General features: G+C 41.6%; 1 protein-coding gene across 1 annotated transcript; it reads right to left on the bottom strand.

Moving 5' to 3' along the window:
• Window positions 1-6,475: 6,475 nt before the first annotated feature.
• On the bottom strand, window positions 6,476-11,916 carry LOC129835213 (large neutral amino acids transporter small subunit 2-like). The gene is made up of 7 exons (XM_055900720.1): window positions 11,647-11,916; window positions 10,835-10,958; window positions 10,360-10,463; window positions 9,588-9,684; window positions 9,154-9,303; window positions 8,768-8,945; window positions 6,476-8,189 (listed from the first exon to the last, which is right to left on the bottom strand). Exons 1-7 carry the CDS (start codon window positions 11,865-11,867, stop codon window positions 8,026-8,028), a joined length of 1,038 nt encoding a protein of 345 aa, XP_055756695.1. The 5' UTR covers window positions 11,868-11,916; the 3' UTR covers window positions 6,476-8,025.
• Window positions 11,917-12,714: the final 798 nt, after the last annotated feature.

The following is a 12,714-nucleotide window of genomic DNA, read 5'->3' as shown; positions in this document are numbered from 1 at the left end:
TCGTTATTACTGAAACAGGACCCAAGTGGTATATATAAAGATCCAGTCCAATTAAAAAATTGGAGACCTCTTACACTTCAGTGTTGTGATGCAAAAATCCTAGCAAAATGCTTGGCGCATAGAATAAAAAAAGTTGTGTCAGATATTATTCATCCTAATCAGACAGGTTTTTTACATGGACGATACATTGGAGATAATATAAGGCAAGTACTGGAAACAATAGAACACTATGAGATATCGGGGACACCAGGCCTGGTTTTCATAGCTGATTTTGAAAAGGCTTTTGATAAAGTACGACTGGAGTTTATATATAAATGCCTAGAATATTTCAATTTTGGGGAATCTCTTATAAAATGGGTTAAAATTATGTATAGTAACCCTAGGTGTAAAATAGTAAATAATGGCTACATCTCAGAAAGTTTTAAACTATCTAGAGGAGTAAAACAAGGTTGTCCACTATCGGCATATCTATTTATTATTGCCATCGAAATGTTAGCTGTTAAAATTAGATCAAACATTAATATTAAAGGATTAGAAATCCATGGCTTAAAAACTAAGGTGTCATTGTACGCTGATGATTCATGTTTTCTTTTAAAACCACAACTAGAGTCTCTCCAGGGCCTCATAGAGGATCTAAATACCTTTGCTATCCTCTCTGGATTAAAACCAAATTATGATAAATGTACCATATTACGTATTGGATCACTAAAAAATACACATTTTATATTGCCATGTAGTTTACCAATTAAATGGTCTGACGGAGATGTGGACATACTCGGTATAAAAATCCCAAAAGAAAGAAATGATCTCACTCCAATAAATTTTTATAGAAAGTTAGCAAAAATAGATAAGATCTTGCTACCATGGAAAGGAAAATACCTGTCTATTTGTGGAAAAATCACCCTAATTAACTCTTTAGTCATATCACAGTTTACCTATTTGCTTATGGTTTTGCCTACACCTAGTGACCTGTTTTTTAAATTATATGAACAAAAAATATTCAATTTTATTTGGAACGGCAAGCCAGATAAAATTAAAAGGGCCTATTTATATAACGAATATGAATTCGGAGGGCAGAAATTATTAAATATTAAAGCATTAGACCTCTCACTAAAGGCATCGGTCATACAAAAGTTATACTTAAATCCAAACTGGTTCTCTAGTAAACTGGTACGAATGTCTCATCCTATGTTCCAGAAGGGCCTTTTTCCCTTTATTCAGATTACACCTGCTCATTTTCGGTTGTTTGAAAAGGAAATGATCTCCAAAATATCCTTATTCTTTAAACAAGCCTTAGAAAGTTGGTTGCAATTTCAGTTTAATCCACCTGAAAGGACGGAACAAATAGTACAACAAATATTGTGGTTAAATTCAAATATAATAATTGATAAAAAAACTGTATTTATCGAAGAAATGTTTAAAAAAGGTATAATTTTTGTGAATGATATCATAAATAGGACTGGTGGAGTTATGTCACACATGCAGCTAACACAGACATATGGAAAAGTCTGCTCTACCCAAAATTACAACCAATTAATTGCAGCATTACCACAAAAATGGAAGAGGCAAGTAGAAGGGGAAAAAGTAAGGAACTTGTATGTCGGCCCTGTATTAAAGAACAAAAATGGTTAAAGAAAAGTGTGATAAATAAAAACATATACCAATTTCATTTAAGGACCAAAAAACTAACAGCTGTGCCATACAAATTGCAAAATAGTTGGGAAGAGATTTTCGATGTACCCATTCCATGGCACATGGTTTATGAATTGATACACAAAACAACGCCGGATTCAAAACTTCGAATTTTTCAATATAAATTACTGTACAAAATTCTTGCAACTAATAGAATGTTATATATATGGGGTATACAATCTTCCCAGCTCTGCAGATTCTGTTGTGAGGAGGCAGAGTCATTAGATCATTTATTTTGGTATTGTCCATATGTAGCTCGTTTTTGGTCACAGGTCCAGGAATGGCTGAAGAATTGCAACATTTGCCTAAAACTAACGCTACAGATAGCAATACTGGGGGATTTGAAAAGCCATAGTCAATCAATCAATAATATAATAATTATTTTGGCAAAGATGTTTATTTTTAATTTACAATCTGTAGAAGCTATGAGAATAGGAAGGTTCAGGTCTTTTGTGAAGCATCACAGCACAGTTGAGAAATGTATGGCAAATAGAAATCCGAAATGGATGATGTTGGAAGATAGATGGGAGGGGTTGGGTGGAGCTGAAGGGTGGGACTAATAACAAGATAAACAATATAGGGCATACGGGATCTGTGAAATGTGTATAGGTGCGGAGCTTTTGTGAAATAGCACAGTTACAAGTGGAAATAAAAATGGATGGACAATGGAAATAGAGGAAGGACTAAGAACAAATAAGAGAGAACTATTGTAAAGTGGACTGTGTCTGTAAGATAGGTATAAGATGTAGAAATTGAAGGTAAAAGCAGAAGTGTTTATAAGTTTACTCCAATTGGGGGATTGGTGGTAGGGTCGCGGGGAATAATAATAAAGGCATATTCTTTAAAAAAGTATGTATGTCTATATAGGTATGTGTATGTATATATGTGTATATGTATGCATACGTGTATGGATATATATATTTACCCAAAAAAATATGGGGGAATGGAAATGATGCAGACAATTACATTGGAAGCAACATTCTTTCCGCAATACTAAGCTAAAAAAAAGATGATTATTCAACTGAAGGAAATAGCAAAATGGGGATACCATATTTAAGTGCTATACCTGTGTTATTCCTCGGTATTAGTACACAAAAGCTACAGATTGGGTTTAACATTGGGTTACCATGAATGCCTACAGTAGAAAGCGGTCGACCATGTGTGTAAGCATCATGATGTCATCCTGTTGTAATAGTAAAACCATATTGCAGCTGAGGCGACTGAGATGGTAATGAGATAACGAAGCACGGTGACAGTATGTCCATGGTAATGAGATAACGAAGCGCGGTGACAGTATGTCCATGGTAAAGAGATAACGAAGCACGGTGACAGTATGTCCATGGTAATGAGATAACGAAGCACGGTGACAGTATGTCCATGGTAATGAGATAACGAAGCACGGTGACAGTATGTCCATGGTAAAGAGATAACGAAGCACGGTGACAGTGTGTCCATGGTAATGAGATAACGAAGCACGGTGACAGTATGTCCATGGTAATGAGATAACGAAGCGCGGTGACAGTATGTCCATGGTAATGAGATAACAAAGCACGGTGACAGTATGTCCATGGTAATGAGATAACGAAGCACGGTGACAGTATGTCCATGGTAATGAAATAACGAAGCACGGTGACAGTATGTCCATGGTAATGAGATAACGAAGCACGGTGACAGTATGTCCATGGTAATGAAATAACGAAGCACGGTGACAGTATGTCCATGGTAAAGAGATAACGAAGCACGGTGACAGTATGTCCATGGTAATGAGATAACGAAGCACGGTGACAGTGTGTCCATGGTAATGAGATAACGAAGCACGGTGACAGTATGTCCATGGTAATGAGATAACGAAGCGCGGTGACAGTATGTCCATGGTAATGAGATAACGAAGCGCGGTGACAGTATGTCCATGGTAATGAGATAACGAAGCGCGGTGACAGTATGTCCATGGTAATGAGATAACGAAGCACGGTGACAGTATGTCCATGGTAATGAAATAACGAAGCACGGTGACAGTATGTCCATGGTAATGAGATAACGAAGCACGGTGACAGTATGTCCATGGTAATGAGATAACGAAGCACGGTGACAGTATGTCCATGGTAATGAGATAACGAAGCACGGTGACAGTATGTCCATGGTAATGAGATAACGAACCGCGGTGACAGTATGTCCATGGTAATGAGATAACGAAGCACGGTGACAGTATGTCCATGGTAATGAGATAACGAACCGCGGTGACAGTATGTCCATGGTAATGAGATAACGAAGCACGGTGACAGTATGTCCATGGTAATGAGATAACGAAGCACGGTGACAGTATGTCCATGGTAATGAGATAACGAAGAACGGTGACAGTATGTCCATGGTAATGAGATAACGAAGCACGGTGACAGTATGTCCATGGTAATGAGATAACGAAGCACGGTGACAGTATGTCCATGGTAATGAGATAACGAAGCACGGTGACAGTATGTCCATGGTAATGAGATAACGAAGCACGGTGACAGTATGTCCATGGTAATGAGATAACGAAGCACGGTGACAGTATGTCCATGGTAATGAAATAACGAAGCACGGTGACAGTATGTCCATGGTAATGAAATAACGAAGCACGGTGACAGTATGTCCATGGTAAAGAGATAACGAAGCACGGTGACAGTATGTCCATGGTAATGAGATAACGAAGCACGGTGACAGTATGTCCATGGTAATGAGATAACGAAGCACGGTGACAGTATGTCCATGGTAATGAGATAACGAAGCACGGTGACAGTATGTCCATGGTAATGAGATAACGAAGCGCGGTGACAGTATGTCCATGGTAATGAGATAACGAAGCACGGTGACAGTATGTCCATGGTAATGAAATAACGAAGCACGGTGACAGTATGTCCATGGTAATGAGATAACGAAGCACGGTGACAGTATGTCCATGGTAATGAGATAACGAAGCACGGTGACAGTATGTCCATGGTAATGAGATAACGAAGCACGGTGACAGTATGTCCATGGTAATGAGATAACGAAGCACGGTGACAGTATGTCCATGGTAATGAGATAACGAAGCACGGTGACAGTATGTCCATGGTAATGAGATAACGAAGCACGGTGACAGTATGTCCATGGTAATGAGATAACGAAGCACGCTGACAGTATGTCCATGAAGAGGATACCCTCCCACTTTAAATAAATAAAACATCACTTTTTTTTCTGTGGTGACTTACCATACAGTACGTCATGTGACATCTAGTGATATACAGGCACAAAACACATCTCTGTCACGCAACTTTCAAAGACATCGTAGAACTTTCAGCGCTGCAGTATAGGCCTAAGGTCCAGGCTGACTACATGGCAGACACATGCCAGATCTCACAACGTCTGGATAGGTGTTTAACATATCTGCTAAACACAGCAATCTGATGCCCCACGGACCATTTGATGACTTGACACACAACCATCGGTTGATGGGAAGGCAACATCCGCAACGTAGTCGGCCTTGGAACTCGACCTTCCACCTCTGAACCGTGTGATCCTCTTCCCATGGACAACACAGACTACGATCCAAACCATGACCTTTGACTTGTGTTAGCACTGCAGAGAGCAAACTGTCCCTAAACAAACTGGTTGACTTATCAGAAACCTGTATCTGTACATATTACCTTCACTGACCTGTCATATACTGGACAGTATGTGTGTCTAAGACCCAAATCAGTATTTGCAACTGCATCCATGACATTCTTCTTGTGTCTGTGTGATCATTAATGTTATGTCCAATGGTCATTTAATGTGATTTTAGTGGGATTGTGTGTGTCTGTGTGTATAAATGTATGAATGATTAAGACATGTATAGGAATGACATCTTCACTGCACTTGACAGAGGTCTTAAGATAAATCGGTTGATTCCCATGAAGCCACCCCTCTATAGAAACCTACCTAGGGCTCAATTCAATCCATGATTTATATCGGAAAGGTAATTTCCGATTGAGCCGACATATGCAGTGTTTACCGTGAACGCAGTCTCTGCGAACGCGGGGAACAGTGCCTTTTCATTGACATTTCGCTATAGCGCTGAACTTCCGCAATACGGATTGAATCGAGCCCTTATATACTCTTATATGTTCTTTGGCTGCATGGAGGTAAAGCAGTCGGAATGTCCTGAGAATGCCTCAAACTGGTCATACAAACTGTAGAAGAAGAGGAGTGTGTGTGTTCCAAAGGTCCAATAGCAAGGACATAGTGGGTATACTGGGCCACACAACCATCTATGGTATAACTATACATTACAGTTACCTGACAATAAACATATAATTTCGGGTTAATATAGGGGTGCAAATTTAAATCCCTGAAGGCTTTAACACCACATGTAACTGTACATGTATATCGTGTACCAATGTGCTCCACTATAGGGCGGCAGGTAGCCTAGCGATTAAGAACGTTGGGCCTGTAACCAAAAGGTTGCTGGTTCGAATCCCTGGGCCGACTACGTGAACAATCTGTCGATGTGCCCTTGAGCAAGGCACTTAACTGTAATTGCACTGGATAAGAGCGCCTGCTAAAATGTAAATGTCTCCAATGATTGTTTTTATATTATGATCAATTATATTTATTAAAACACCCCTAAATAAAGCACTATCAAACTTTTATAGAGTGGATTCATAGATTTGTTTTAATTTACAAAAATACTGAATTAACCTCATGATAGACATTGACATTAATTGTACCCTGATGAAGACAGCTTGCCTGTCGAAACGTTGGTAATTAAATATTTTTGCATCTGAGCTCCTAGAGTGTGCGGCTCTCCTTTATTTTCAAGACATTGACATTAAAACACAGGAACACTACTGGTTGGCCTCATTCACAACAGTACAGTACGCTTAGGTACACATGATTAAACTTGTGTCAATTCTCTCCGCGGAGGTTCACGTGTGTTTGTGAGCATGTGAGTTTGTGCATGTCTGGTCAATATTGTGGAGAACCCTACTCAAAATGCTCTTCAGAGTCTGCTAGCCTACCCCTATATTTTTCAAGACTTCTCTGTTTGTTAGTATCTGTAAAGGTTTAGCACTGTTGTCAGTCTGTACTGCTAGTCTTTCATTGAGCTGGTGGTCCATCTGTAGAGTTGATTGTCTGTCTTTAATGAAATCCTTCTCAGGTGTCCAGTAAAATGATGTCACTGAGTCAAAGTGGAATATTCAAAATGGCCACTCCTTTCTATTTCTCTTCCACATGAAATGTTTTCTTAGCTCTTTAAAAATATCAGAATAAAATAATCTGTCAACATCAATGATAACAAAAATAGACCAATACCTAAGTACAGAATATTTCAGAATTAGAGCGATAAAAGAGTTGATTTTGCACCAGGCAAGGATCTGACAGGCACTGAACCAGATTACCCATAGGCTCTTAAATGTATACCTCCGCTGTTGCATGATGTTAAATAGAAAAAAAACACACACTAAAACTAACATAATAAAACTAAAATAATAACAATGACACATGATATAAACAATTATCACAGATATAAAATACATTTTGGAATCACAGTTGTTAAAATTAAAAAACACAGACAGTATTTAGTGTATTTGACATAGAACATAAAATGAATTGATATTAATTTGATGTTTTTGACGATAAAAAAATCCAGCTTTGGTGTGTTTTCAGTAAGACAAGGCAAATTCAAAAGGTGGCAAAAAAGAAATACAAACTGACACAAGCAATACTGATGATGAATCTGCCACAGTACACTACGAGTACTTTAAAATGGCCGCCACTCTCTCGCTCATGGGGTGTGCAGGGAGTGTGTGGAGGAAGAGGAGGAAGATGAAAAAGAAGTGGAGGGGGAAGAAAAAGAGGAATCCTTATTATTGTCAAGTGGGTAAATTTACAAAAACGAGGGGATGAAATGAGGTGTGTATCTGTGAGGATGTCAGGTTGGATATGTCTTCTACAATAAGCAGCATCGAAGGGAGGCAGACTAAAATGTAATGACCAGATATAGGTCTATAATCTTCCCTCTCCCCTAAATGTTTCTCTCCTCCTCCTTCCCACCTCCTCCCACCCCCTCCCACCTCCTTCTCCTCCATTCGTCTATTTGGGACAGCATTCGTGATTGAAACAAAGCTACAATCAGACGTCTGAACACATTAAAATAACAGTGTGTGTCACTGAATGTTTCCAAGTCTGTGAGTGTGTGGGTGTTAACTCCCCTCTGCCATAGTGATATACCTGAAACTTTGACTACCTCAACGAGAGTGTGTTTCTCTGAGTTTGCATGTGTCTGTATGTGTATGGTGAGACGTTGGGTGTTGGGGGGGTAGTCAAGGTGTGTGTTCAGCAGTCTGCAGACTTTTGTGTCTCGCCGTCCTCCTGCGAGAGAGGAGCCCGCGACTCCTTCAGCTGCTCGCACTCCTCCCCACTCCCTGCCTCCTCGCCTCCCTTCGTCTCCCCTGGATACACCACCATACAGAACTTCTGGCCCAGGTAGGTCATCTTGGCTGGAGAGAGAGAAGAGGCTTTAGGATACTAGTCTAGAGTACAACAGTATAGTAAACGGCCAGTAGATACAGAGAGAAGCCAAGAAAGTTAATACAGTGTAAGGAGTCATAAGGAAAAGAGCCACGAGTCAGAAGAAGAATCCGTGTTAGTAGTGATATCTTGTGAATCAACATTCATAATGTCATGTGACTAGAAAGCCAGCCATTTGAATAATAATAATAACAATGCTTTTGAAAGTTGAACGTTGCCACGAGCAGCACCGCAGATATTGAGATGAGCGAGATGCAAGACTTGGCTCTCACACAGTCGCACACAGCTTCACGCTGTACACAGAGTGGTAGCCAGGGCACCAAAACGGCAGAGAAATTGAGCCTCGCACTTCAACGCTCTTAGTTGTTGCGGAAATTAAACCACTATGCTGTTTACTTTCTGAAACTCTGTCATATTGCTGAGTCTACCTTTAATGAAGTTCCAGGCCATCCTTGTCAATACGAAGTTATTCTTAACTGACTTGCCTGCTAAAATAAAGGTTAAATACATAAATCAAGTTGAAGGAATTTGAACGAGGCTGCCGTACCAACGAAGATGTTAAAGCACTCAGGCTTGTTGTCCCAGTAGACACCCAGGAAGTAGACAGGTACTCCAGTCAACATGATAGCCATACCGAGGCCACACACCACAGGCTCAGAGTACAGGGAGAAGATGAGCAGGAAGGCCCAGAACAACAGATAGATCACAGGCCATGCCAGACTGATCTGTAGGAGGGAGAGAGACAGATGGTGGAGTCAGTCATTGTGCAAACCACAATAAGATTGCATATAATAGGCCATCGAATACCTAGGGTCAGATTGACTAAACATTGAGAACATAACAAAAAGGTCAAATAAAAATGTTGGAGAAAGTCTAGCCCCTATAGAACTTAATTCAACCCAAAGCCAGGAATGGGTCTCCTAGGAAACTCACCCTGATTGGTCGGTGCATGTCAGGTTGCTTGATGCGCAGCACAATCTGCCCGGCAACAGTGACCCCGTAGAAGAGGTAGTTGATAAAGCCCACGTAGTTGATGAGGGTGTACATGTCACTGGTGCACAGCATCAGCAGGGTGGACAGACACTGGGGCAGGGAGGGAGAGAGGGATAGAGAGAGAGAGGTTAAAGGGTATCAGATTGCTTGCTAGAAGCTTCTCACTGGGCACTGACGTCAGTTTAACGTCTATTCCATGTTGGTTCAACGTAATTTCATTGAAATGACGTGAAAACATTGATTCAACCAGTGTGTTCCCAGTGGGTTGTGACAGTGACATTTTAAAGGCTGGCTTCATTGAACGTTATATTTGTGGCGTGGACAGGGAAATTGGTAAACAGTCTGAGATAGAGAAGGACGGAGTTGGTACTCACAGTGAAGAGCAGAGCAGGGATGGGGGTGCAGCGCTTCACATGGATCATAGCCAGAAGACTGGGGAGGTGGCCCTCTCTGGCTCCAGCAAAGAACAACCTGTTGGAGAGAAAGAGAGAGAAATAGAGAGAGAGATAGATAATCAGAATGAACACCAATTTAATCTGCAACACAAAATACTGTAAAACACTGTAGAGGAATACATGGTGGTATAAAGGTCTGGTACAGACGTACAGTAAGAGTTCCTAGTCAGAGATTCAGATGAGAAATATCAATACTGTAGAATTAGACATAAGGAGAGATCAGCAGATAAACCCTGGTTGTTAAAGGAGAGATCAGCAGATAAACCCTGGTTGTTAAAGGAGAGATCAGCAGATAAACCCTGGTTGTTAAAGGAGAGATCAGCAGATAAACCCTGGTTGTTAAAGGAGAGATCAGCAGATAAACCCTGGTTGTTAAAGGAGAGATCAGCAGATAAACCCTGGTTGTTAAAGGAGAGATCAGCAGATAAACCCTGGTTGTTAAAGGAGAGATCAGCAGATAAACCCTGGTTGTTAAAGGAGAGATCAGCAGATAAACCCTGGTTGTTAAAGGAGAGATCAGCAGATAAACCCTGGTTGTTAAAGGAGAGATCAGCAGATAAACCCTGGTTGTTAAAGGAGAGATCAGCAGATTAACCCTGGTTGTTAGAGGAGAGATCAGCAGATAAACCCTGGTTGTTAGAGGAGAGATCAGCAGATTAACCCTGGTTGTTAAAGGGAGGTTGATCCTAACCGTGAGGAGGTGAAGAGGGATCCGTTGACCCCTCCGAAGGTGGACAGAGCTACAGAGATGGGCATGATCCACGACATCACTCCCAGCAGCTTTTCACCAAACGTCTGGAGGGAGGGAGGGGAGAGAGAGGGAGGGGAGAGAGAGGGAGGGAGGGAGAGAGGGAGGGAGGGGAGAGGGAGGGAGGGGAAAAGAGATGGTTAAACACACACTCAGAAATTCAATGAACTGATGCATAGCTACATAAATATCACAAACATGTTTATATACTAAAATTGAAAAAAGAGTGGAAGATTGATAATTATTGATTATGTGACTGTGATGCTACTACACGCTTCAATACTCAAAGTTTAATTTGAAGCGCATTAACTCTTAGTGACCAGTAGGGGCCGCCAGAGGCCTTTTGCAATACTGAATATGAATAAACCCAGAGCACGTCTGTCTTCTTTCTGACAGGGTGGTGGGTGGAGCTACTCACCACGGCAACAGCGTTGGAGGCCAGCAGCTCCTGAGGACTCATGGCGGTGACGTAGGCGATGTTGGCGAACACGTAGACGAACGTCACCAAGGGGATGGAGATGAAGATGGCGCGAGGAAGATTCCTAGAATAGAGAGAGGAATGGAGGGATGGGGAGAAATAAGTAAAATATATATTATCTTTACAACTACCTACATGGCAACATATGATCTATTATCTTTACCACTACCTACATGGTAACATATGATCTATTATCTTTACCACTACCTACATGGTAACATATGATCTATTATCTTTACCACTACCTACATGGTAACATATGATCTATTATCTTTACCACTACCTACATGTACAAATGACCTCGACTAACCTGACTCGGTACCGGGACACCCTGTATATAGCCTCATTACTGTTATGTCATTTTATTGTGTTACTTTTTATACATTTTTTTTACCTTAGTTTATTTAGTAAATATTTTCTTAACTTTATTTATTGAACTGCATTGTTGTTTAAGGGCTCATAAGTAAGTATTTCACGGTAAGTTGTATTTGGCGCATGTGACAAATTCGATTTGATTTGATTTAGTGCACAACTTTTGACCAGAGCCCTATGTGCCCTATAAAGTACTGCACATTAAAGGGAACAGTGTGGCATTTGGGAGGCAAGCGTGTACTAATTGATGTGGGTGACACGTAGCGGTCGACAAGCTCCTCAGTGACGTAGTGACAAAGCCCTATGTGCCCTGGTCCAAAGTAGTGCACTACAAAGAGAACAGGGTGCCATTTGGGAGGCACTAAATGGTAGTGTCTTACACATAGGGGTCGACCAGCTCCTCAGTGACGTAGTTGAGGAAGTTCCATCCCCCGTAGGCGAAGGAGCCTTGTAGGAAGGCCAGGGCTATCAGTCCCACATCGTACTCCTGGAAGGGCTCGAAGGCATTCGCTGGCTCCAGCCAATAGTACTCTCCTGGAGGAGAAGAGAGGACCAGACGCTTTAGAATTACGATTTTGTAGTGTTTGGAGGAAATGATCATCTGTTTGAAGTTGGTCAACTGCTGTTACAGCAACGCAGATCAAAAAACACACTGCCAGGTCACACATGGCATAACAATAAGGAGGTGTGTGACAGACAGACAGACAGACAGACAGACAGACAGACAGACAGACAGACAGACAGACAGACAGACAGACAGACAGACAGACAGACAGACAGACAGACAGAGTATGTACTATTGGTTTGTACAACATGTCTGCTTCGTAGCCCAACCCATCTGTCTGTCTTCTTTCCCCTGGCTCACCTTTTCGTTGGCATGCCAATATGAACACGACATGTCTCTCTCTCTCTCTCTCTCTCTCTCTCTCTCTCTCTCTCTCTCTCTCTCTCTCTCTCTCTGTCTCTCTCTCTCTCTCTCTCTCTCTCTCTCTCTCTCTCTCTCTCTCTCTCTCTCTCTCCTCTCTCTCTCTCCTCTCTCCTCTCTCCTCTCTCTCTCTCTCTCTCCTCTCTCTCTCTCTCTCTCTCTCTCTCTCTCTCTCCTGTCTCTCTCTCTCTCTCTCTCTCTCCTGTCTCTCTCTCTCTCTCTCTCTCTCTCTCTCTCTCTCTCTCTCTCTCTCTCTCTCCCTCTCCCCCCTTCCATCTCTCTCTGGTGGGTGACTCTCCCATACTCTCGCCCATATGTTCTAACACCAACACTCAGAATCTCCTCTCCTCTCCTCTCCTCCTCTCTCTCCTCTCCTCTCCTCTCCTCTCCTCTCCTCTCCTCTCCTCTCCTCTCCTCTCCTCTCCTCTCCTCTCCTCTCCCTGTGTCCACAGCCCTATTGTTACGGTTGTCTCTGTCTGTCTCTCTCATAACTGAGCCTCACGACTGTTATGATAACTAACCC

This window comes from Salvelinus fontinalis, chromosome 36 (assembly GCF_029448725.1).
Source record: "Salvelinus fontinalis isolate EN_2023a chromosome 36, ASM2944872v1, whole genome shotgun sequence".
Classification (NCBI taxonomy): domain Eukaryota; kingdom Metazoa; phylum Chordata; class Actinopteri; order Salmoniformes; family Salmonidae; genus Salvelinus; species Salvelinus fontinalis.
This window is presented reverse-complemented; position numbering and strand designations above follow the sequence as displayed.